Below are 27,969 nucleotides of genomic sequence, written 5' to 3' on the forward strand. Positions count from 1 at the left end.
AATGACATTTAGGTGAATCAGAAGTCAGCTGCAGTGTTTGGAGACTTTGAAATCAGATGAGCAGAATGTGTCTGCAGATTTGTCAGTGTGGAATATGTTAACAACTAAAGCACACTAGCTAAACTAACATTAATTAATAAACATGTATATTGTACTAAAAGCTAACTTTTTTTAAATTTACGTAGCAGTTGCTAAGTACCAGTTAACAGTTTACCCAGATATCCAGACTCATTTTACAACATAGACAGGGCCGTTTTCAAGGAATTTGGGGGCCCCAAGCAAAATGGACATAGAGGCCCCCCGACCCCCACACGCACGCAAAGCCTGCAGGAGCCACAGCATAGCCATACAGTTTAAGTTCACCCACACTTTATATAAATAAAAAAGGTTTACAGTGCAAATACTGCTTGAAAAAATAGTTTGGTGGGAATTCAATAGTGATTTGCACTGTTTTTTGTTTATTTTTCTAATAATATAACAGCACACACTTATCAGTTTAAACTCTGGGCTGTGCAGGATATCAGCTATAATTATAGAACTTGTGGTACCTTGGCTATATAGAGGAAACATCAGCACTGAGAAGTGATGCATCTGTTGATGTTGAGGATGAAGTTGATGGTGTAGCTGGGTGAATAATAAATGAAAAAAAAAAATCTGAAATTACCTGTGAAGTAAGTTTTACCATTTCACTGTTAGCATATTGAAAGAGGTCACTATTAACAGCTCAGGGATGCGTTTCCCAAAACCATAGTTGCTAACTAAGTTAGATGGTATATAATAACAATCATTAATAGATGGTAAATTGATAGTTAATTAATCTTTAGTTAATTGTCATTTAACTGTTAGCAAACAGTATTTTTACTTACTATAAAGTTTACCGAAAACTTAAAGATATGTTAGCATTTCCATATTTTGATATTAGAAGGGAAGGGATGCAGGCAGCTGCTTTCACTACCAATGCTTAAAAACATCCCAAGCTAATGTTTGATGCACGGAATTTGTGTGGTTTTCATCATTGGTAAATAGATTATCACGGTGGAATAGTATAGCATGCTATTTGCTATGCCACTTTCATCTAGGGCTGTAGCTTTCAAATATTTTAGTAATCGAGTATTCTACCAAAAATTCCATTGATTAATCGAGTAATCGGATAAAATGTGTTTTTTGCTTATTAATATTAATTATTCAAGAGAAAATAAGACTCCTGGGTCTCTTAAAATGAACAACTAAGTTCCTTTTTTAGAATTTTTTTTAAATGCATAGAATGCAATGCATACATCAAAAATAAACATTTAATTATTACCCATTGTTTCTCTGTCTGTACTTGTACTGTGAACAATGACAATAAAGTTGACAGATGAATTAAGTGCATTTAAGTGCCATTCAGTTGGGGTTTTAAATAAAACATTTTCTGAGATGCACATTAAACATTAAACGCATAAAACATTAATTTTATTTATCTTTTAATTATTGAAAATTAAGCAAACTTAACTTTTTGGTAAACAAATGGGATTTACTATTAAAAAATAAAACATGGAAGAAATTTTGTGTGATTAAACCTTAAAAAAAAAAAAAAAATATATATATATATATATATATGTATATATATATATATATATACAGTATATATATGTTTGATTTTTTTTTTAGTAGTAGGCTATGTACATTCTGCTGAACAATAGTTATACATCTCTGGCAAATACTTTTCTAAAACAGGACTTTTATTTTGACGGGTTGACGTACCTTTACAGTTCTGTCTATGTGATGTGACGCTAGTTTTACTCAAATCAAACGGTCAAATGCTCATGAAGTGATTGTCAGAGCAGTTCTGGAGATGTTGTTCATGTGTTCACGTCCTTATTTAGTGAGACTGCAGAAGCTGAAATTATCGTGAGCGTCATGCGCGCTTCAGTGTGTGTTAATAAAGGAAGTCGCGCTTCTGCTCCATTCATTAACACAGACACACAGAACATGCAGGATTCATATTTAAACAGACTGTTCCGGCTTAATATTTACAGATATTAGTCCATATCGTGATTTGACGTAAGTGCAATGACCTATTTTTAATTAATTAATTCAAAATTTGGCAAATTACGTGTCATTCTGCGTAAAACTGTAAATTCCGTTTTTATGACTGGATTCCGCGATTCCCTCCGCGTTTTCTGCATCGCGAAAATCATAGGGCCCTAGTTGTGTGGTATGCCAGCTCTATCTTGCAATGGACACACGCCACGACGTTTGCCCGCGCCCTCGAATCAAAACACTGCTGACTCCTTGCAGTATGAGATTTCTGTTCTGTGTCTTCCTTATCCCGTTAAAAACATATTACAGTAACCATATTCCTTCCGTTTGAAAAAAAAGTTGCACTAACTGGTCGTTACAAGCAGCATTTGCCGTCAGGCAGGTAGCTAACATAAACATATTTTTGCTAGCCTACCTGCTGCAAAATTACACCATTTGTACAAGACTGACAAGTAGAGCTATTTTATCCAGTGTAATTTATCACTCCTCTTCCTTTCTCTTATGTCTTCCTGAAGCATAATTCCGCTTCATGACTGCTGAGGAGGTTTTGTATTTTGCCGGCTGCAGAGATCACGTTGGCTGGCTGCTGTCAGCGACTACTGAGAGGGGCCCCCTTGAGGGGGATCCCGATAACAGTGTCATTACATGTTACTACATTGACGATCAAAGGGGCGCTTACACAGGGTCGTTGCATTTTATTCTTAACCAGTCATTGTCTTGGGGCCCCAGGACAGCTCGGGGCACCAAGCAATTGCTTGGTTTGCCTGCCTTGTCGTGACGGGCCTGAACATAGACCCACTCAAATATATCCAGAGCAGCTAAAGCTGAATAAATGGCTCGAAACATATTCATGCTAGAGATAGATTAAAAAATATTACAACATCAAACAACATTTAATGTTATGTTCTTGTAAACATGTTTTTCAAAAGGGTTTATATATTCACACTTACCTTCATCTGAAGTAAATCTTTTTGAAATTACCGGATGCTGTATGGGGGCTACCCTACCATGTAAGTGGTCCATGGGGCGTGGCCCGGAGAAGAAGCTCTCACTGCCACCCTCAGATCTCCCAGAGCGCCAGCCGGCGATCTCCTGTACGAGCCAGAGTAACCGGGCCAGGTGGCGAAAGAGAAGTCTGCTGCACTCCCCTTGAGGAGTGAGAGACGCAATCGCAGTGATGCCATGCTCATACACCCACAATAGACGCATGAGTCATCCACGTGACTGTCAACCGAGGACAGGAAACGATCGCATCCAGAAGAACATGGACGAAACGGCATCTTGAAAAAGATGCGAATCTTCCATGATTTGCTCTTTTAGGAAAGAAACTATTTTTGGAAAGAAAGCTCTTTTTGCCGAAGCACCCAGGGGAATCAGTGTGTATCTGTAAAAAAAGATGGAGAAGAAACGCAAGGAATGTGCAGATAAATAGCGTGAAAAAAATAGAACCAGGCCCTTAAAGCAGACACTGTAAACTGTGTCAAAATATATGTTTTCTGACCTTCATCAGCTCCTGTGGCAGATGATGATAGTGAGGACGGAGAGAGATGAGAAAGTGTAGAGCCTGCGGTAAGCATAACTACTTTCAAAACACTTAGGCCATGTCATGAGTGTAGATTATTTCCACATCTGCATAGTTGACGATTACCACAATTCACTAGAAATTTAATAAGAGGCGTTTGTAAACCATGTTTTCCGCCAAAATAAAAGGTTGATGCAGTTAGCGTCGAAATAAAAGATCATGTGCTTATCTCTTTCAAGTATAGAAATTGGTACAACTAATTAAGAAAGTTTCCTTTATTTTTTGTGCATTTGTTTTACAAAATATGGCTATTACTGTCATTGGATTAATATTATAACTATTATTATGTATAGGTGTAATGTAAATGGACACTGTAACTAAAAGAGGTTTGAATTTTTCTTTGTTTAATTTGCACACTGAATATGGGTTGGAGCTTTTAATTTTGAACTCTCAAAGTGAACGAGATTAATGAATTTAACATTAAAATGCACAAAATTTTCCACCGCTGTGGAGTATAGTTCAACTGTATTAATAAATATAAAATTTTGACTTATTTCATCTGTTAACTCTCACTCGTTCCTATACTCACTCATTACATGGCATTAGTGGTTTTAATGAATAGGAGTTGGTATGCATATAATTAAGGGCGTGCAAAGATGGGTGGTGTTTATGATCATATATGATCATATAGTGGCCGGTCTGGGCAAAAATGCCCGGGCCGATTTTTTGTCCCAGTCCAGCCTTGATGGTCGTGTACTGGAAATTTTCATACATGGGTCGTACACCTTAAGTTTCACTGAAATTTCCCATGTCAGATTTATCCTGAAATTCCTGTTTTCACACAGTGCCAATTAAGGTAGGTTGCAGAGGGGTTTGTGGCCGAGTCTCTCTGCAGAGTTTATGACATGTTGGGCATCAGAAGGACCAGCAGACAATGGGGCATTAAGTCAGCCATCAAAAACTTTTTTGATCTTGATGCATGAGATCAGAGATCAGAACAAACACCTACACCAAAGAAACAGGCATCAAATGTGTGATAAACGAAAAGTTTATTTGTTTTTTTGTTTTGAAGGTAAAATTACAAATAATAAATTTAAACAAATAAATAAACAAATTATCCAAAGGCACTCAGACCCTCTTCCTCTGTCAGTTTTTTAAATGATTTAATTTATTTATTTTGTGACTTTAGTTTTCTTCTCTCTTTTTATGCTCTCTTTCTATTGCAGTTTAAGCTACTGTTATATGACAGATGAAGGATGTTCTGCACTAACTTCAGCTCTGAAATCAAACCCTTCACACCTGAGAGAACTGAACCTTAGTGGCAACGAACTAGGAGACTCTGGAGTGAAAAGCCTCGGTGATCTACTGATGAACCCACAATTCAAACTGGAGAAACTACAGTAAGTATAATTTTACTGTACAGCAGTTACAGTGTGATTAACTGTTTAGTTTCTTAAAGTCACCATGAAAACAAAATTGAAAATTCTTATTTTTTTAATGGAATATTGCAGCGCTTATTATAAATGATTTTATCTGTGTAGGCCTACATTGTGTACACTGTTCAAGTTCAAGTTCAAGTCTGCTTTATTGTTAATTCTTCCACATGTACAGTACATACATACAGAGAATCGAAATTGCGTTACTCTCAAATCCCGGTGCATACAGATAACATTAACATTAAAGCCTAAAAATCTAGATCAAATATAAAATGTAGATACAACTATACAATAAGGGGAAAAAAGTAAAAAAAAAAGACATATAATAAAATTAAAAATAAAATTAAATAAAGCAGCACAAGGCAAAAGGCAGATAGAGTGCAAATGATCTTGATCCAATGATCTTCTCAGCTGCTCTCACTATGAGTTGCAGAGTCTTTCGGCAGGACGCGTTGCAGGCGTCATACCACACAGTGATGCAGCTCGACAGGATGCTTTCGATGGTGCCTCTGTAGAAGGTGTACATGATGGGGGGTCGGGCTCTGGCTCTCCTCAGTTTGCGGAGGAAGTAGAGACGCTGTTGTGATTTCTTGGCCAGTGCTGCTATGTTTTCAGTCCAGTAGAGGTCCTCTGTGATGTGTACACCCAGAAACTTGGTGCTGCTCAATCTCTCCACAGTTGCACCGTTGATGGTCAGAGGAACGTACTGAGTGTGCGCTCTCCTGAAGTCAACAACAATCTCCTTCGTCTTCTCCACATTCAGAGAGAGATTGTTGTCCCTGCACCACCCGGCCAGGCGGCTCACCTCGCTCCTGTAGTTTGTCTCATCTTTGTTGCTAATGAGACCCACCACAGTTGTGTCATCTGCAAACTTAATAAAAATGTTGGAGTTGTGTAATGCTGTGCAGTCATGGGCCAGCAGAGTGAAGAGGAAGGGGCTCAGCACACATCCTTGGGGGGCCCCAGTGTTCAGTGTGATGGTGCTGGATGTAGAGGTCGACCGATATATCGGGGCCAATATTCGTCATTTTTTAATATATCGGCATCGGCCGATATCCGTGTTTAGTAGCGCAGATTTAAAGTCAGGCACGTCGGCGGGCAGCCCCGTGTTATTGGTGCGGTGGAAAGTGCTGCTGCTGCAGCATGTGAAGCATCCCAAGCCAAAACTTTTGGAAGATTCAACAACAGTCATGGGAGATAAAGGTAGTCAGAGAATTTCACTCTGTAAATGGGATGGAGAAGTTGTCATCTCTAACAAACACTGCAGCGTGACGTTGCCAAAGTAAACTGTCTCTGACGTTACTCTGACCCGCTCACAGACAGTACCATGCTCGGAGAGACAGCTGTCCTGGAGCTGCCCAGAACAGTGAATGACATTTTGTTCAGAGGCATGGTTTGATGCAGACAATAACCAGTTTTCCATTCAACTCATTTGTATTTAGGGATGTCAATATTCGATCATTTCCATGATCGATCATCGTTTAAATTAACGATCAATTAATAACCTTAATGCTGCAAAATGCGTCTGCAGCGGTATTATTATTATGTGCAAAAGCCACTTGGAAAAAAAGCTTTCTCACCCGAATTAAAGGGCTTTTAGTCTGAATAAAATGCTAGTAGCAGGACTGTAAAATGAATATATATGATTGATCATTTGATAAAATGAAAAGAGCGCGCCATATGTCGGAGATAATTTTACTTTGTTGACTGTTTCCCATCAAGGAGACCGCTGAATGCGCCTCTTTAAATTGTTTTGTGGTGCTCGTTGTTGTATTTTTAACAGCAACTGCAATGTTTTCAAATGACACTATAGTAGTGGTGCAACGGATCATCATTGATCCGTGATCCGTTCTGATCAATATCTTCGGTTCGGCACAAACGTGACCCGAGGATTGATTTATGAAAAAAAAAAGAAAAAAAAAAAGTTGCGCATGTTCAGTCCACACTCAGTGGTCATGGCTAGCATAGGATTCCTGGGATTCGCATTTTGGCTTCCCTGTCAGATATAATGATGAAGGAAAGAGGTTAGAGTGAAAAGATTGACCCAGATCTTTATGAACAGAAGAAAAAAGGTGTGGATGAACTATCCCGAGCATCCTCTGTTGCGCTCACGACAGACGGGTGGACGTCCAGGGGGACGGAGAACTCTGTGACGATAACTGCTCACTTCGTTACAGCAGACTGGGAGATGAGAAGTCCGGCTATTATGTTAAAAAGAAGATATTATGTCATGTGCACTTTAAGTTGATTTCATATATTTTAATGTAATAATTTAATGTTAATAAAAAAAGACAAAATGTATGTGTATTTGTCTTGGCCTATATTTTAAATTTTTTTATTTTTGCTGATCCGAAAAATAATCCGATCCATACGAGGATGAGTGAGCGCGGGTTTGACTAGATGTATTTGGAGGTTATTGCTCACGTCTCGTTCTGCACATATCCAAATGTTTCCATATTCCCAATGTATCTGAATGTAAAACTGTACTATTTTTTTTTAATGTAAACTAGATGGAAAAGATCATCCTCTTCACATGAGCAAAAACGTCCTTGGCATAACAGCAGAGACTTGATGTGGTGCATAACTAGCCGATTCCAAACAATGCAATTCATTTGAGATTTCTTTTTTTCTTTTTTGATGTTTTAAGATATATATATATACACACATTTTTATAGAAAAGATTAAGCTATTTACATGCTGTTTTCTAATATCTTTATTGCATTATAGTATTATATGTCTAATAATGCATCACACTATTAGCAGGCCTACACTCTATTATTATCTGTTATTTATTTTGTAAATATGTAAATAACTTTAAATACAGTCTCCTCTGCGCTGCAAAGACAAAGTTGTGATTTGAGTTTTGATACTGATTTGATTCTGAGTTTGGCATCTTGCTTCCATTAAACATGAAGAATAATACAAAAGTGTTTTTAATGCAATACAAATGTAAAGTTATTAAAGTAGGTAATATACAACATTAGACTGTATATAGTAATCACCTGTTTTCTCTATATCCTGTTTATCTCTTAATAAAATAACAAGGGAGATCAATTTCATAGACAAATTGGTAAAATAATAAAACAAAACATTTAATTCCTGAAACATATTTAATAATCTGTATATATGTGTGTACTGCTCTCCTTGTGTGTTTCCATATGTTTGAACACAATTTAGCAGCAAGCCAAACTCCCTTCAAATAAAGACTGGAGTCAGGGTGTAGTTTTCAAAACTCTTGATGTTTACTCCAATTTGCTTCAAATGAGAGTGAAACTATCAAAAACAATACACAAATAAATAGTTTTTAGTAAAAAGAATACAAAATATATACAAAATATAAAGGCTGACAGAGCAGAATTACCAGTTGAGCAATCGGTGTATAAAATAACATAATCATTACCAATATAGCATAGGATACAAAGAAAATATTCTCAATTTACATATTTTACAATAATTACTTACTGACAATGCTTTTGAAGACATGAACATTAAAGAAAACTGGAGCTTAAAGCTTGAGAGAGCTGTGCAAACTGAAAACTAAAATGGCTGCTCCCTTACTTAGTCTGGTAATTTTCAAGAGTCCCAAGAGTGAAACCTAAAACACTTAACACAATGAACATAACACTCCCCGCCTGACATCTTTAAAGATGTCATCTATACCAACTGTTTAAATGAGTTTTCCTATTTTCTTAGCAGGAGAATTACTTCAGATATAGGCCTCAAGAAAGTTTTGCTGGAACCTTCTTTAGCCACTTTAAGTTCAACCTTTCGAACCTTTCCATCTTGACCAGGGAAAACACTTGTGACGAGTGCCATAGGCCATTCATTTCGGGCAACTTGATTGTCCTTTAGTAGTACTATGTCACCACCCTGGATGTTTGGGTATGGGTCCTGCCATTTGTGACGAACTTGCAGCGTTTGTAGATATTCCTGTTTCCAGCTAAATCAAAATTGGTTGGCTAGGCTCTGTACTTGCCGCCATTGGCATTTGTAGATATCCTTTTCAGAGAAGTCTCCTGCTGGAGGTGAAGAAACTGCTTTTTGTGTTAAGAGCATTGCAGGGGTAAGAATCAAGGGTGAGTCTGCATCCATAGAAACAGGTACGAGAGGTCTACTGTTAATAATTGCTGTCACTTCCGCCAAAAGTGTACAAAGCACTTCATCTGAGAGGTTAAAATATCCTTCACGCATCAGCATTGAGACAAGAATCCTATGAGCCAGACCAATCATTCGCTCCCATGCGCCCCCCATATGGGAGGAGTGTGGTGGGTTGAAAACCCATGTGCATCCCTCTTTATTGAAGTATCTTTGCACATTTGTTTCTTTAATAACTTTGTGGAATTCAAGCTCATTGCAAGCACCAACAAAGTTGGTTCCACAGTCTGAGTGCAGTTGTTTTGCTGGGCCACGGATCGCGAAAAACCTGCGAAGTGCATTGATACAACTCGAAGAGTCCATAGACATAATGACTTCAATGTGGACTGCACGGGTGAGCATGCAGGTGAAAAGCACCGCCCAGCGTTTACTGAGAGCTTGCCCTCCTCTTGTTCGATGAGCTACCACTGTCCAAGGCCCAAAGACATCTAAGCCAGTGTAAGTAAAGGGTGGTGACAAACTTAGTTGTTCTGGTGGCTAGTCTGACATTTTCTGCATTTCAAGTTTACCATGAAGTTTACGACAGATTACACATCCATGAAGAATACTGCTTATGCATCTCTTGCCTCCTATAAGCCATAATCCAGCAGCACAAATGGCCCCTTCTGTGAATATGCGGCCTTGGTGCTCCACGCGTTCATGGTAGGGCCTTATGAATAATTCAGAAACATTATGCTTCCCGGGCAAGATGACTGGGTGTTTCTCTGGTTAATCTAAATCTGCCAATTTTAATCTTCCTCCGACTCAGAGTAGGCCGTCCTCGTCTAAAAAAGGATTCAGTTTTGAGAGTGGAACTTTACTGCTCAGATGTCCTCTCTTAGAGAGTGTTTCGATGTCCTTGTTGAATGATTCCTTTTGCACAGATTTGATTATAACATTCTTGGCTTTTAGCAGCTCACTTACAGTGCGTGCTTGTGAACAAAGGTGCCAACCATGACATGTGTTGGATTCATTGGTGGATCTAGAAGAGCAAGCTACATGGATGAGTGATGCAATGGCTCTTTGTAAGGATTTCCAAGAGGAGAACCTCTGGAACCTGTCAGAGGTGAGTTGTTTATCCTTGATTTCTGTGGTGCAAGCTGTCACAATTGGCCTGATGTCTGTATCTGGACCTGGGTCCACAAGCGCAAAGTTGTCTGTCATAATGAAATCATCTTCATGTTGCTTATGCAGGAATGCCGGACCTGTAAACCAGTTAGATTTCACGAGTTGAGATGCATGGATAGACCTGGAAGCAATGTCAGCAGGATTGTGTTCTGTGGGTATGTATTGCCATTGCTTTGGTTCTGAAAATTGTCTGATTCTCTGCACCCTGTTGTGGACATAGACGTAGAAACGTTTAGTTTTGTTACATATGTAGCCAAGTACAATTTTGCTATCACTGTAGAAGGTAATAGCATCCGGTTTGAAGTCAATCTCTTGAACAATGAGTTCTTCTACCTCCACAGCTAAGACTGCAGCACAAAGCTCTAATCGGAGCTTGATCTCGGTTGTTTGAGAGAACTGGCCGTGGAGACCTAAAAGGAAGAGGTGCCAACCAACTATTGGAATTTTCCTGGAAAACATCTTTCTCCATAATCTTTAGGAAGACTTCATCCTCAATGGAGAGTGCAGGCTTAATGTAATTCTCTGATCTCTTAAATAGAGTTTGACCGAGATTGTCTTCGTTCATGTTCCAGTGGGTTTTGAAGTCCTGGGCTGTATGTAGATCTGCTAAATTACTGGTGATCTTTTCTTTAATGTATACGTAACTTGTACAATGAATAAACAGTGAGGGTCTTCCATTTTCTAAGATGTTTGTCCTGAAACTGGAAACACTGGGCTTGTGCACATCTCCTAGGCATACTTCACCGACCAGAACCCATCCTAAGTCAAGTTTTTGACCAAAGGGTGTGTTATGTGAATTACTTACTGACAATGCTTTCGAAGATATGAACATTAAAGAAAATTGGAGTGGCAGTCACATGGAGCTTAAAGCTTGAGAGAGCTGTGCAAACTGAAAACTAAAATGGCTGCTCCCTTACTTAGTCTGGTAAATTTCAAAATTAGAGTCCCAAGAGTGAAACCTAAAACACTTAACACAATGAACATCATAATGTGATCTGTAGCCCTAAAGTACTAAAAAAAACATAACTATAGAAACTATAAAACAGTCATGAATTTCAACTATAATATTAATTCAAATGTATTTTTTTTTTATGTTGGTAGACTTTCAGACTGCAGTATCACTGAAGAAGGTTATACAGCTTTGGCTTCAGCTCTGAGATCAAACCCTTCACACCTGATAGAGCTGGATCTCACAGGAAATGATCCTGGACAATCAGGAGTGAAGGAGCTCAGTGATTTACTACAGGATGATTCCTGTCAATTAAAGATCATCAGGTAATAAACAGTGAAATATTTCAAACTGAACCACAGATGTGAAATCAGCTGTATGACAAAAGAGGGGTCAAATAGACCACTGTGGAATAGAAATATCATGAATTGAATTAAATTGCAATCCAGAGAAATTCAACAGACTCACACGGAAGCTGTGACTACATTTTGCAAAAACTTAAATTAGCCTATCTTCACTATTATTTTCATCCTCTAGGTTTCTAAAAAGTCCTGCTGCACAGGAAGCATGTGATTATCTCATTAAAGTTCTAGGAACAAGTCCATTAGTACTGAAAGAACTGGATCTGAGTGAAGATAAAATTGGAGATCTGGACTGGGAGAAACTATCTGCTCTTTTGACAGACTCTCATAGCAAACTGGAGAAAATTAAGTGAGTGATGTTATACATGAATAACTCTTTTTTATCATTATTAAAGATCAGATATAAAGGCCTGTTGATCCGGTGTGTGTTGAATATGTCCTGAATATTAATTGATTCTGTTTTATTCTGTTCAGTCTGAGTAATTGTAAGCGAACAGAGAAAATCTGTTCAGTTCTAGCTACTGTTCTCTCCTCCAAAACCACCCTGAAAGAGATAAACCTGAACAACAGTCGTCTGCTGGACTCAGGAGTCAAAGAGATCTGTGAGGGACTAAAGAATCCAGTGTGTGAGCTGAAGATACTCAAGTGAGTACATTTCACGAACAGCTACTCTCAACACCACAGCAGTGGGATCAGTATTGCACATTGGCAGATTATGGATATATATATATATATATATATATATATATATATATATATATATATATATATATATATATATATATATATATATTCTCATCTGCTTTTAATACTGTCCAACCCAACCTTCTTTTGAAGCGTCTTCACAATTTAGGTGTTAGTAGTTGGTTGATTTTATGGATCAAAAAAAAAAAAAAAAAGTGAGCACAGCGTGTTTGTATCGATAATGTAATGCCAGACTGCTTGGTTTTAAATACTGGGGTACCTCAGGGATGTGTATTATCTCCAATATTATTCTCTGTATACATCAATGAACTGCAGTGTGATGATGATAATTGCGCAATCATAAAGTATGCTGATGATAAGGCACTGTTTTTTTCTCAGGAAGAAATTAATAGCCCTTCATATTTTGAGAATATCAACAGCATTATTGGTTGGCTTGATAGTAATTTTTTGTACATCTTAATATTGGAAAGACAAAAGCGATTGAGTAGTCAAACAAGAATAGAAGATACAAGCCCATATTAGATACAAACGCATATAAACCAGTTGCTATAATCATGGTTAGTGTCAGCTGTGTCACGCCGATATGCTGTTTCCGTTCAGACCAAATCACAAAAATGTAGGAAACAGTTCTGGCATGACACAGCTGACACAGGACAGTATACTGTAGGTCCAGCAGATATTCTCCAAAATGGCACCAGGGTGATGCAGAGGAGACAAATTGTTGAATAAAGTTTTTTTTTTTTTTGCACACAAAGTATTCTCATAGCTTTGTATGATTGCGGATGAACCACTGATGTCACATGGATTAATTCACAGATCTCCTTGCTACGTTTCTGGACTTGGGAACATTTCAGTTTTGTTGCTGTCTATACAGGGTCAGACAGCTCTCAGATTTCATCGAAAATATCTTAATTTGTGTTCCAAAGATTAACAAAGGTCTAACAGGTTTGAAACAACATGAGGCTGAGTAATTAATTATATAATTTTTATATTTGGGTGAACTTACCCTTTAATGTGGATGTGTCACCAGTGTCAAAGACAAATTTCCACTTTGTGACAAGCAGAATGGATAATTAAGTTTAACAATAAAAGCGGAGGGTGAGAACAGCCTGCCGGATTGCCAGGCATACTTTTTCAATGGTGCTGTACATCATCGACTTTTTAAAGAGCTTACGTCTGATGTACAGAACCGACCGCTCCTCACTCTTTATCTCCTGGGCCAGGATGGCTCCAAGTACCCTGTCTGATACGTCCGTCTGCAACAAGAAGGGGGGGAGGGGCGGATGCGTTGAATCAGGAGAATGTAAAAGCGGTCCGCCACACAGAGCAGCCTTTACCTAGGTGAAAGCCTGCTTGCACAGCTCCGTCTACTGGACTGGATCTGGCGCTTCCTTTCTAGTGAGGTCAGTCAGCGGGCTGGTGAGTTCCTAATAATTAGGTACAAACATTTTATAATATCCCGCCAGCCCCAGGAACTGCCTCAATTCCTTTTTGGTCTTGGGTCTCGGGTGAGTTGCAACAGCTGCAGCCATGACACAAGTGAGGTCTGTTCGACCAGGCTGGAGCAAAAACATATTTGCAAAAGTGGTCTGTAGCATAGCTATATCAGAAGAGAAAATAAATGTAGTGGATTTGAGGTTTTATGAGAAAAAAAATAAATAAATAATAATTCACTGAAATTAATTTTATAATAGATTAGATTTTTTTTTTTTTTTTATCTTTGCTCTAGACTTTCAGACTGCAGTATCACAGAGGAAGGTTATAAAGCTCTGGCTTCAGCTCTGAGATCAAACCCTTCACACCTGATAGAGCTGGATCTCACAGGAAATGATCCTGGACAATCAGTAGAGAAGCATCTCTATGATTTACTACAGGATCCAAACTGTCAACTGAAGACACTGAGGTGAGATGTGAAAAATTTTTTACTGTGGAAAGTTCTCATTGAAAAATGTTATGTGGCATCACATAAAATTGTGTCATACCAGCTGATTATGCATTTAATTTCATTAATTTCATTAATTCCAGAAAGATCTTGAGATGGTAATTTAATTTTGGAGAATTATGATCTAGTGAACTTTTGCTTTGTTGGACGTTTCAGTCTACATTTGTACTAAAATAGATTTTCCCTTGAAAAATCAAAACAATATTTGTGTATTTAAATGTTCAAAGTAAAACTGTTAAAAGTAGCTAGAGCTTTCATTACAAACAATGTTTGATAACCTTAGCATGTTTCTGCAAATTCCCTTCTGCAGGTTTTCGGTTCCTGCTGCAGAAGAAGCCTGTCAGAATGTAACTGAAGTTCATGGTAAAAACCCATTACTGCTGAGAGAACTGAATCTGAGTTTACAAGAACTAGGAGACACACGAGTGAATCAGATTGCTGCTTTACTGCAGGATAAACACTGTAAAGTCAACATACTGACGTGAGTATTTTAAATTATTTAACATGTTGCATGACTACTAGTAATGTAAACAGAGGTATTTTGCAGTTATCCTAGTGCAACTTCATAAAGTCAACAAAGCGCATGGAACAATTAAACAGGCAATTAAAAACAAGTACAATTTAAATGCAACTGTTTGCATGACTTCATTTTGCACCAATCAGTTGTTTCACAAGGTGGCAACACTGTCTTGGTTTGTTAATTTGATTACTCCTAGATCATTTGGTGGTTCGTTGCTTTGCTCAATACCTTAGTCGCGGTATTGAAGGTTGAAGAGAACGTTGGTCTTTCACTCCCCCACCTCCCTGTTGCTCTCTAACTATTAGGCCATGACTGTGCCGTCATTGAAGTGAGGAAATGGTTCTGACTTGGACCAAAGACAGATGAGATATGCACATGCATGAACAGAGCACTTTGAATGAAGGGGAAAATTAATGTTTTCATGGTTTCTTATGGATTATGTAAAAAAAAAAAAGTTATATGCTTTAGAGATGTAAAACATACAGTATGTGTTTCTTTAATTAATTTTGTGTTACTTGAATGGTTTTTGTTGATGTTGTTTCTTAAAAAATCGGTAGCCACTGATTTGCCTTTTAAACCACGGTTTAAGCTAAAAAAAAAAAAAAAAAAAAAAAACTATTTACAGTTCTACTGAAGAAAAAGTAATCTACATCAATTAACAGCAATTTTTATTTTGGGGTGGACTGTCCCTTTATATGCACATACAGGGGTTGGCCAAAATAATGTGGACACATGGGAAATAGGTGATATTATATCAAGGTGTTTTACCACCATTTGCCTTTAACACTGAGTCACCTGTACTATCAGCACCAGATCCTGCAACTCCTCCCTCTCGTTCACCTGGAATCAGAGGTGGGAAGTAACGAGTTACATTTACTTCGTTACATTTACTTGAGTAATTATTTGGGGTAACTAATACTTTTCGGAGTATATTTAAAGTTTACTTCATTACTTTGGGCGACGCTCCTCTCGTTACTTTATCTTAATGCAATAAATGTTATAAATGCTTCAGTTTATTCCAAACGCGCCGTCTACTTTTCTCTGGGCAATGAGCGATGTGAATGATTCATTCAGTATCCTGCCGCACGCGCTGAGCGTCTGAAGTGGTTCACTCAGATTTGTAACGTTTAACATCAGCAGCGTTGAAAACGGGGCTATGGAAGTGCATTGAATTGAAAGCAAATCTGCAAAGGCTATTATTTCCTAGCGATGGAGATCGTTATTAGATGAACACCGCGTGTGCTGTCTACTGTTTAAAAGGTAATAACTTGGGCTACATTCGATTACAGTACACGATACCACTGTGACATTAAGTTGTACGTGTGTGGCTTATAACAGAGGGGAGTCAAGTTGAATGCAGCTTCCAAAAGACAAAAAATAGCCGATTAAGATTTTATTATTATTACTATTTATTATTATTATTATTATTATTATTTTAATACAATCACACCGGTGCGAGTACGTTCAGCAAGTCATATCATCAGCTGCTGAATTCAGATCTGTGATCGCTTGCTGGCGCTGAGCCAGAGATAGATGTGTTTTTACAGCACTGCGCATTATAACCAATCACACATGATTCTTTTGAGCTTATTTAAGCATTGGCCAATCAGAGGTGTTCAGATGTGTCATAGCTAAAATACCGGTGCTTCTTTCACTCGCTCGCTGACTGAATACCTCTTTCTGGCGAATTCTCTCGTCAGAAACAACAAAGTGCAGATGTGTGTACGAATCTATAATTAAGATATTGATTTCACAGTGTTTACAGTTTCAGTGATTTTAATGGGAGTTTCTGAGAGTGATTGAAATCTAGACTGTCAGTGAAAATGATCTTTGATAATGTAAATGTTATTTGCTCTCTTTTTGAACAATGAAAGATTAGTAGCAATATTTATATCACATTAACTTTCAATGTTAAATTCACATTTAATATAATGTCAGTCGTATTAAAAATATGTTATGGCATGACACCTATATCTGTTACTTAAGTAAACAGACAGGGTTTTATAATAAATTACATAAATTGGAGTAAAGGCTGATGAAATATATACATTTATACACGCACACATACATAACATAGATTTTATCTATATATCTAAATAAAAATAGGCTCAGTATATATGACCCAAAGTAACTAGTGTCTAACTACTTGAGTAGATTTATTATCCGATACTCTTTTACTCTTACTCAAGTAACTATTCAAGACTAGTACTTTTACTTTTACTTGAGTACAGTTTTTGGGTACTCTACCCACCTCTGCCTGGAATATTAAACATATGCACCTATAATCATTCATCATAAACTAATATAAAGACAGCACTCACCCTCATTTTGTTGTCTGGGCTTGTCGAATACTGCTACATACTTGTCTGCCTACCTGTATGCCCTCCTGTTCTTCTGTGTAATTTTATAACTTTTTAGTAGCGGAGTAATTTAACTCGTTATAATTTTCAAAATAGTAATTAGAGTATAGTTACAAGCCGAGGTCTCTTTACATTACTGCCACGTTACGGAGTGTTTTATAATCTAGAGATTGTAAAAAGGATGTAGCACATGCACTGTGAGTCAAGTGCCAGTAGATTAGAGACTTTCACCCACGAGACCCGACGCAACAGAGTCTGGTGCGGGACAAGATGCTGCTGCGAGCGGGTAGACACACGTGTGTGTGCGGGAGGCGGAAGATGATTCATGGGATTCCCGCAAAATATAAATATCTAAACACAAATTATCTAAAATAAATAAATTGTTATTCATCTATTGCACAAACAGAAACTAATATAAAATATAAATGATTAACAGGTGCAAGTGTATGCAGAGTTTTATTTAGGCTATAAAAGCATTGAGCAATGCAGTGCTGAAATTTGTGTGCTCATGAATACTCTCATTATAACATGAATTGTAGAAAAAGATTAATAATGCATATATTTATTGTATTTACTTTTAAAAGTGGTCAGTAATCAGTCATTTGATTACATTTCCAGAGTAACTTACCCAACACTTATCACACTGCTAAACACAAACAGAGTAAATGATATGATAACCTAAGTACCCTGCCTGAATTAAAGTGCCTAACATTCCTTTGTTGTCGGTTGGTGAATTTCACTTTAGTAAAGCATCATAATCACTCATCCTGTTCTCTATTCTCCAGTTTGATAACAACTTTCTTAGAATGAATTCATGCAACTTTTGATTAGTATTGAGTTGAAGGTTGTCTATAAAAACATCTGTCAGTTTCTTCAAAAACAGAGGGAATCAGTCTCTCATGCTTCACTCCAAAACTGTCCACAGTGGTTTGATAATATTCAGGTCAGGTGATTTTTCAGGTGAGGACAACTGTTGAAGTTCATCTTGGTGCTCCAAATGTCCAGGTTATATGATCATGACTCCATTTTTTTTTCTTCACATTTTAGCATTTGTTGCAGATTTGCAAAGTTTTTTTTTTTTTGGTTACATTTTGTGGAGACAGGGTCTGTAAGGTGAATAGTTTATATTTGAGGTTTGCTGTCACAATGCTGCAGTAGTTTTGTGTTGTTTGGGCACAATCCTTTGTAGTGTTTGGTTCCTGTTGTTCAATTTCACTTTTCACCCAGTTTTTCTTCCAGGTGAAGCTTTATGTGCAAAGTCATAATCATAACTCATTTATTAACATTAATGTATTAATTAAACTAACAATGAGCAATATTTTTTTTGAGTTAGTGTTCATTTCTGAATCATCAGTTTAAAATGAAAAAATAAAAAATAATTAAGTCAGCCATGACAAAAGAATTCTCAAAAACCATAAATGATCATCATAGATCTGACCCATTCTCTTTCCCCTTCTGTCCTTAGTCTGTGGCTTTGCAGTATTACAGAGAAACAGTGTCTCACCCTGACTTCAGCTTTGAAATCAAACCCATTCCACCTGAGAGAACTGGACCTCAGTGGGAATAAAATAGAAAACACAGGAGTGAATCACTTATGTGACGTACTGAAGGATTCACACTGTAAACTGGAGAGATTGAGGTGAGGAATATTTACATGCAAGAATCAAATTAAGATAACTTTTTTTTTGCTTTTGTCTTTAAAATGAAAAAAAAAAGTTTGTTTTTATGTTTATAAAGCTGCTTTGACACAATCTTTATTATACAATGCACTATAGAAGTAAAGGTCACTTGACTGGATTTAATTGTATTTAAGATTTGTTATGTCTAGCAAGAGCTAGAAGCTTGGTTAGTTGAAGTGGACAAATCAGGCCTACCTGGTAATTTCAAGGCTTAGATATATACGAACAGCATTCTTCCAAAGATCCTCTGGCCCCTCTTAGTCTGCAAGGTTCTGATATCTGCAGTGGAGGGCTTTGAGATGACAATCAGCAGGTTCTTATGGAAAAGGCTGGGACTACTCCAAAATGCCTGATGAGAGGGACTCTGGACCAAATCCTCAGTAGTTGTCAAAGAGCACTGAGTGGGAGTGTTATCGCTGACATCATGACGAAATCCAGAAGGCCATTGCAGGTACAATCTCCAGCAGAATCACTCACTTCAAGTACCTACCTCCAGTGAAGAAGAACATAACTTTTTTCAAGGCTGGGTAAAAGGTAACACCAGCTACAGGATCACCTCCTTTGGCCTGCTGTCAACAGCACAGGACAGAGAGCTGAAAGTTGGCCTGGGAAAGCAACTGATGTTCTCAGACACTGTTGCCATAACACGGCTAAGGCCAGACATGGTTCTGAACTCAAAAGCCTCCAAGCAGATCATCCTTTTAAAATTCATAGTTCCCTGGGAGGATTGTATTGAGGATACCAATGAGAGGAAGATAACCAAGTGTACCGAGCTGGTAGAAGAGTGTCGAAGCAATGGCTTGTCGCAAGGTACAAGCCACACTGCATGAAAAGTTGCATTTCCAGGAATATTCTCATCACAAACCCATAAATAGAATATTTTCGTCAGTTTCCGTGTATGTGTTCTGGCGTTTCTGACTTCTGGACACTGACAGAAACAAGACTTTTTTTGTGTGCGGCAGTTTTCCGGTCCACTCACTAACACGATAAACTCCCAGAAATGGACGTAAATGTTTACTCGCTCACCGATAAATCCCTGTGCATGAAAAGTAAAGTCTCCACAAAATCCAGGGTACAGGTACAAGCAGTTAAATCTCCATAAATGGACACTCTTGTGTCCGTAAATGTCTATAAATTACTTTACATTTTATATGTTTTAAATGCTACAGGCCTTCTACACAAAAATGTGTCATGTGTCAAATCAACAAACACAGAAATGTATCAACAAAACTCAGTTTTAATTTTTCAGCGAATGTGAGACTGCAAACATTTAAAGGGACTGCAAATATTAATAAACAAAACTCAACATCATTTAGATTGAGTAAAATATTTAAAATATTTTGCAAACACAGACACTTCAAGTAAATCACTAACCCTTATGCAGTATAGGGGATGTTTTCATCATAGGGAGAAGACAATACATCCTGCAGCTCGCCAGAAACTAAGTGTTTTTTTTTTGCACAGGCCTGTCTTAAGGGTTATGGTCCCACCTAATGATAAACTGTAAAAATTTAAAATTTTACCTCTTCCCGACAGGGAAAACCACCAACAATCAAGAATGCATGCTTATATGGTGTCATGGCTTTGCCATCAAAAAAATTTGTTATAATGGAAGTCAATGGGGCAAAAACAGCCACCAACAATAAATGAGGGAGAAAAATAAATAAATCTAATGCTGCTCAAAAACTACCAGAGCATCGAAGTCAATGTTGTTACTAATCTTTGACATGCCCGAAACTGTGATAATAGGTAAAACAAATATCCAGTCCACAATCACTTTTTATATGGAAAAAAGTCATTCTGTGTGTTTTTTTTTTTCTTTTTTTTACATTTAGTTTTGATCAGGACTGAAGTTTATTAATAGATTTATGCAAAATAAAATCTAAAAAATATTTATCTGATACATTTTTACAGCAGTTTAATTTAGTGGATGTTTTCATCCCGATCATAACGAAAGGGTAGTGAATTTGAACAACACACAAGGGTTAAACTGATTAAAATCTATATCTGACACACCCACTTCAGGTCCTGCAGTCTCCACTAATGAGCTGATGAGTTAAATCAGGTGTGATAGATGAGGGAGATGTGCCAAATGTGCAGGACAGAGGGTACTTCAGGACAGGTATGAGAATCACTGCCCTAGCAGAATATATAATCTTGTCAAAATAAGAGGGATCATAATGTATTCTATATTTATTTAGTACTGTTTAGTACATTACAGATATTTACATTTACTGATTTTATAAAACTGAAAACGTTTCATTTATAAAAATGTTCAAAAGTTTACACAAATTTGATTACTCACAGCTGTTTTTATGTTTTGGGATAGTTTTTCATGAGTCCAGAGCAGTTCAACTGCCTGCTGTTCTTCAGAAAAATCCTCCAAGTCCCACAAATTATTTGATTTTCCCAGATCATCCAGTTCAAGTAGTCCACACCCTGTGTCTCTTAATGGACTGTGTTGCTTTCTTGAGAATCAATAAATGTGTTTACCTTTTGAAATAGTTGTGTATAAGTCCCTAAATTGTGCTCACTGTAAAAAATGGATCTGAAATCATACATTCATTGCTGGAAAGGCTTCAAATATGCAAAAGATGCTGGAAAACCTGAGAAAGTGCGGGATCTGGAGGATTTTTCTGAATAAATGCAGGCATTTAAACTGTTCAGGACAAAGGACTCATTAAACACTATCACAAAACAATCATGAACCACAATTTTTTTATTTTATTTAATAAGCTATAATTCTGACTAGCAGACTAAAGGGGAAGTCGTGGCCTGGTGGTTAGAGAATCAGGACTCCCAATCGAAAGGTTGTGAGTTCGAGTCCCGGGCCGGCAGGAATTGTGGGTGGGGGGAGTACATGTACAGTTCTCTCTCCACCCTCAATACCACGACTTAGGTGCCCTTGAGCAAGGCACCGAACCCCCAACTGCTCCCCGGGCGCCGCAGCATAAATGGCTGCCCACTGCTCCGGGTGTGTGTCCACAGTGTGTGTGTGTGTTCACTGCTCTGTGTGTGTGCACTTCGGATGGGTTAAATGCAGAGCACAAATTCTGAGTATGGGTCACCATACTTGGCCGAATGTCACTTCACTTTCACTAAACATATTTTAAATTAAATAGCTTCATCAGGACAGTCCTAAATAATAATGAATAAAAAATACTTTTTATATAACTTTATTATTCTGCAATGTGATGTAAACTTTTGACCACAACTGTATGTGTGAAACAGTGAGTACAACAGGCTAATTTTAGTGAAATATCAATACCCCATCATCCTCTGCCATGTCTTTTCTATTTATCATGTGGAAACTGTCACCAGTTGTACAAATGAATGGTTGGATTTAGGAACAGAGGATCCTGTAAAAATATAATAAAACACACTTTCTCTAAATACATTGTACAGTATTCATTGTTTAAACACAAGTTACTGTAGAATGATGAATCATAACATGATGTCACAAATGTAATGAAAACAGGCGGCTGTTAGCTGAACAATACAGCAATTCACGAGGTCACATACAATAAGTAGAATAAGCATATTTGGCCTGTTGATATATAGACTTACTCTGATGCTAATTGCTTGGATTATCTGAAATGTTTCTCCTAAACTTTGTTAAAATAAACTTCATTAATAATTGCAAAAAAATCTAAGCTAGTCAAAGTGCTATTTTGCAGATTTAGCAACTGAATAAAATATAAGATTACTTTAGTAATTGAATGGTATTTAAAAACTCTTTCCATGTTCAAGTTACCTGATTGATGACTGTTCTTTAAAGACCAGCAGTTTTCCAGAAGAATGGCAACATTTGCTATCTGACATTAAAACATAATATATAAATGTACATTAAAACATATACTTTAAATCACATCATAATAAAAAAATACATTGTAGATTTTTACACATTAAATTTAAAATTAAATTAAATGTATGCATTTAGCAGACGCTTTTATACAAAGCGACTTACAGTGCATTCAGGCTATCAATTTTTTACCTATCATGTGTTCCCGGGGAATCAAACCCCCAACCTTGCACTTGTAAACGCAATGCTCTACCACTTGAGCTACAGGAACACTAAAACTAGAACACTGACACAAACAAAAGAAGTAAAATTTACACTGCACTTTGAAAATAATGACATTTAGGTGAATCAGAAGTCAGCTGCAGTGTTTGGAGACTTTGAAATCAGATGAGCAGAATGTGTCTGCAGATTTGTCAGTGTGGAATATGTTAACAACTAAAGCACACTAGCTAAACTAACATTAATTAATAAACATGTATATTGTACTAAAAGCTAACTTTTTTTAAATTTACGTAGCAGTTGCTAAGTACCAGTTAACAGTTTACCCAGATATCCAGACTCATTTTACAACATAGACAGGGCCGTTTTCAAGGAATTTGGGGGCCCCAAGCAAAATGGACATAGAGGCCCCCCGACCCCCACACGCACGCAAAGCCTGCAGGAGCCACAGCATAGCCATACAGTTTAAGTTCACCCACACTTTATATAAATAAAAAAGGTTTACAGTGCAAATACTGCTTGAAAAAATAGTTTGGTGGGAATTCAATAGTGATTTGCACTGTTTTTTGTTTATTTTTCTAATAATATAACAGCACACACTTATCAGTTTAAACTCTGGGCTGTGCAGGATATCAGCTATAATTATAGAACTTGTGGTACCTTGGCTATATAGAGGAAACATCAGCACTGAGAAGTGATGCATCTGTTGATGTTGAGGATGAAGTTGATGGTGTAGCTGGGTGAATAATAAATGAAAAAAAAAAATCTGAAATTACCTGTGAAGTAAGTTTTACCATTTCACTGTTAGCATATTGAAAGAGGTCACTATTAACAGCTCAGGGATGCGTTTCCCAAAACCATAGTTGCTAACTAAGTTAGATGGTATATAATAACAATCATTAATAGATGGTAAATTGATAGTTAATTAATCTTTAGTTAATTGTCATTTAACTGTTAGCAAACAGTATTTTTACTTACTATAAAGTTTACCGAAAACTTAAAGATATGTTAGCATTTCCATATTTTGATATTAGAAGGGAAGGGATGCAGGCAGCTGCTTTCACTACCAATGCTTAAAAACATCCCAAGCTAATGTTTGATGCACGGAATTTGTGTGGTTTTCATCATTGGTAAATAGATTATCACGGTGGAATAGTATAGCATGCTATTTGCTATGCCACTTTCATCTAGGGCTGTAGCTTTCAAATATTTTAGTAATCGAGTATTCTACCAAAAATTCCATTGATTAATCGAGTAATCGGATAAAATGTGTTTTTTGCTTATTAATATTAATTATTCAAGAGAAAATAAGACTCCTGGGTCTCTTAAAATGAACAACTAAGTTCCTTTTTTAGAATTTTTTTTAAATGCATAGAATGCAATGCATACATCAAAAATAAACATTTAATTATTACCCATTGTTTCTCTGTCTGTACTTGTACTGTGAACAATGACAATAAAGTTGACAGATGAATTAAGTGCATTTAAGTGCCATTCAGTTGGGGTTTTAAATAAAACATTTTCTGAGATGCACATTAAACATTAAACGCATAAAACATTAATTTTATTTATCTTTTAATTATTGAAAATTAAGCAAACTTAACTTTTTGGTAAACAAATGGGATTTACTATTAAAAAATAAAACATGGAAGAAATTTTGTGTGATTAAACCTTAAAAAAAAAAAAAAAATATATATATATATATATATATGTATATATATATATATATATACAGTATATATATGTTTGATTTTTTTTTTAGTAGTAGGCTATGTACATTCTGCTGAACAATAGTTATACATCTCTGGCAAATACTTTTCTAAAACAGGACTTTTATTTTGACGGGTTGACGTACCTTTACAGTTCTGTCTATGTGATGTGACGCTAGTTTTACTCAAATCAAACGGTCAAATGCTCATGAAGTGATTGTCAGAGCAGTTCTGGAGATGTTGTTCATGTGTTCACGTCCTTATTTAGTGAGACTGCAGAAGCTGAAATTATCGTGAGCGTCATGCGCGCTTCAGTGTGTGTTAATAAAGGAAGTCGCGCTTCTGCTCCATTCATTAACACAGACACACAGAACATGCAGGATTCATATTTAAACAGACTGTTCCGGCTTAATATTTACAGATATTAGTCCATATCGTGATTTGACGTAAGTGCAATGACCTATTTTTAATTAATTAATTCAAAATTTGGCAAATTACGTGTCATTCTGCGTAAAACTGTAAATTCCGTTTTTATGACTGGATTCCGCGATTCCCTCCGCGTTTTCTGCATCGCGAAAATCATAGGGCCCTAGTTGTGTGGTATGCCAGCTCTATCTTGCAATGGACACACGCCACGACGTTTGCCCGCGCCCTCGAATCAAAACACTGCTGACTCCTTGCAGTATGAGATTTCTGTTCTGTGTCTTCCTTATCCCGTTAAAAACATATTACAGTAACCATATTCCTTCCGTTTGAAAAAAAAGTTGCACTAACTGGTCGTTACAAGCAGCATTTGCCGTCAGGCAGGTAGCTAACATAAACATATTTTTGCTAGCCTACCTGCTGCAAAATTACACCATTTGTACAAGACTGACAAGTAGAGCTATTTTATCCAGTGTAATTTATCACTCCTCTTCCTTTCTCTTATGTCTTCCTGAAGCATAATTCCGCTTCATGACTGCTGAGGAGGTTTTGTATTTTGCCGGCTGCAGAGATCACGTTGGCTGGCTGCTGTCAGCGACTACTGAGAGGGGCCCCCTTGAGGGGGATCCCGATAACAGTGTCATTACATGTTACTACATTGACGATCAAAGGGGCGCTTACACAGGGTCGTTGCATTTTATTCTTAACCAGTCATTGTCTTGGGGCCCCAGGACAGCTCGGGGCACCAAGCAATTGCTTGGTTTGCCTGCCTTGTCGTGACGGGCCTGAACATAGACCCACTCAAATATATCCAGAGCAGCTAAAGCTGAATAAATGGCTCGAAACATATTCATGCTAGAGATAGATTAAAAAATATTACAACATCAAACAACATTTAATGTTATGTTCTTGTAAACATGTTTTTCAAAAGGGTTTATATATTCACACTTACCTTCATCTGAAGTAAATCTTTTTGAAATTACCGGATGCTGTATGGGGGCTACCCTACCATGTAAGTGGTCCATGGGGCGTGGCCCGGAGAAGAAGCTCTCACTGCCACCCTCAGATCTCCCAGAGCGCCAGCCGGCGATCTCCTGTACGAGCCAGAGTAACCGGGCCAGGTGGCGAAAGAGAAGTCTGCTGCACTCCCCTTGAGGAGTGAGAGACGCAATCGCAGTGATGCCATGCTCATACACCCACAATAGACGCATGAGTCATCCACGTGACTGTCAACCGAGGACAGGAAACGATCGCATCCAGAAGAACATGGACGAAACGGCATCTTGAAAAAGATGCGAATCTTCCATGATTTGCTCTTTTAGGAAAGAAACTATTTTTGGAAAGAAAGCTCTTTTTGCCGAAGCACCCAGGGGAATCACTGCTGCAGGGGCAGCAGTGTCAGTGTGTATCTGTAAAAAAAGATGGAGAAGAAACGCAAGGAATGTGCAGATAAATAGCGTGAAAAAAATAGAACCAGGCCCTTAAAGCAGACACTGTAAACTGTGTCAAAATATATGTTTTCTGACCTTCATCAGCTCCTGTGGCAGATGATGATAGTGAGGACGGAGAGAGATGAGAAAGTGTAGAGCCTGCGGTAAGCATAACTACTTTCAAAACACTTAGGCCATGTCATGAGTGTAGATTATTTCCACATCTGCATAGTTGACGATTACCACAATTCACTAGAAATTTAATAAGAGGCGTTTGTAAACCATGTTTTCCGCCAAAATAAAAGGTTGATGCAGTTAGCGTCGAAATAAAAGATCATGTGCTTATCTCTTTCAAGTATAGAAATTGGTACAACTAATTAAGAAAGTTTCCTTTATTTTTTGTGCATTTGTTTTACAAAATATGGCTATTACTGTCATTGGATTAATATTATAACTATTATTATGTATAGGTGTAATGTAAATGGACACTGTAACTAAAAGAGGTTTGAATTTTTCTTTGTTTAATTTGCACACTGAATATGGGTTGGAGCTTTTAATTTTGAACTCTCAAAGTGAACGAGATTAATGAATTTAACATTAAAATGCACAAAATTTTCCACCGCTGTGGAGTATAGTTCAACTGTATTAATAAATATAAAATTTTGACTTATTTCATCTGTTAACTCTCACTCGTTCCTATACTCACTCATTACATGGCATTAGTGGTTTTAATGAATAGGAGTTGGTATGCATATAATTAAGGGCGTGCAAAGATGGGTGGTGTTTATGATCATATATGATCATATAGTGGCCGGTCTGGGCAAAAATGCCCGGGCCGATTTTTTGTCCCAGTCCAGCCTTGATGGTCGTGTACTGGAAATTTTCATACATGGGTCGTACACCTTAAGTTTCACTGAAATTTCCCATGTCAGATTTATCCTGAAATTCCTGTTTTCACACAGTGCCAATTAAGGTAGGTTGCAGAGGGGTTTGTGGCCGAGTCTCTCTGCAGAGTTTATGACATGTTGGGCATCAGAAGGACCAGCAGACAATGGGGCATTAAGTCAGCCATCAAAAACTTTTTTGATCTTGATGCATGAGATCAGAGATCAGAACAAACACCTACACCAAAGAAACAGGCATCAAATGTGTGATAAACGAAAAGTTTATTTGTTTTTTTGTTTTGAAGGTAAAATTACAAATAATAAATTTAAACAAATAAATAAACAAATTATCCAAAGGCACTCAGACCCTCTTCCTCTGTCAGTTTTTTAAATGATTTAATTTATTTATTTTGTGACTTTAGTTTTCTTCTCTCTTTTTATGCTCTCTTTCTATTGCAGTTTAAGCTACTGTTATATGACAGATGAAGGATGTTCTGCACTAACTTCAGCTCTGAAATCAAACCCTTCACACCTGAGAGAACTGAACCTTAGTGGCAACGAACTAGGAGACTCTGGAGTGAAAAGCCTCGGTGATCTACTGATGAACCCACAATTCAAACTGGAGAAACTACAGTAAGTATAATTTTACTGTACAGCAGTTACAGTGTGATTAACTGTTTAGTTTCTTAAAGTCACCATGAAAACAAAATTGAAAATTCTTATTTTTTTAATGGAATATTGCA

General features: G+C 37.3%; 2 protein-coding genes and 1 long non-coding RNA gene across 3 annotated transcripts in view; 2 read left to right on the forward strand and 1 right to left on the reverse strand.

The window, feature by feature from the left end:
* LOC132159554 (uncharacterized) overlaps positions 1 to 27,969 on the forward strand; it is a 1,375,546-nt gene that overhangs the window by 916,558 nt on the left and 431,019 nt on the right. Inside the window, exons 58-59 of the mRNA XM_059569099.1 lie at positions 11,344 to 11,517; positions 11,729 to 11,902. Coding sequence (XP_059425082.1) covers positions 11,344 to 11,517; positions 11,729 to 11,902 — 348 coding nt within the window. The remainder of the gene's footprint in view (positions 1 to 11,343; positions 11,518 to 11,728; positions 11,903 to 27,969) is intronic.
* On the reverse strand, positions 8,204 to 11,195 carry LOC132159589 (uncharacterized). Its single transcript, XR_009437879.1, has 2 exons — positions 11,048 to 11,195; positions 8,204 to 8,253 (listed from the first exon to the last, which is right to left on the reverse strand). It is a non-coding gene; the product is annotated as an uncharacterized LOC132159589 (long non-coding RNA).
* Positions 27,724 to 27,969, forward strand: part of LOC132159566 (ribonuclease inhibitor-like) — a 46,362-nt gene continuing 46,116 nt past the window's right edge. Inside the window, exon 1 of the mRNA XM_059569127.1 lies at positions 27,724 to 27,859. The gene's annotated coding sequence lies outside the window, so the exon portion shown is untranslated. The remainder of the gene's footprint in view (positions 27,860 to 27,969) is intronic.

Source organism: Carassius carassius, chromosome 16 (genome assembly GCF_963082965.1).
Source record: "Carassius carassius chromosome 16, fCarCar2.1, whole genome shotgun sequence".
Taxonomy (NCBI): Eukaryota; Metazoa; Chordata; class Actinopteri; order Cypriniformes; family Cyprinidae; genus Carassius; species Carassius carassius.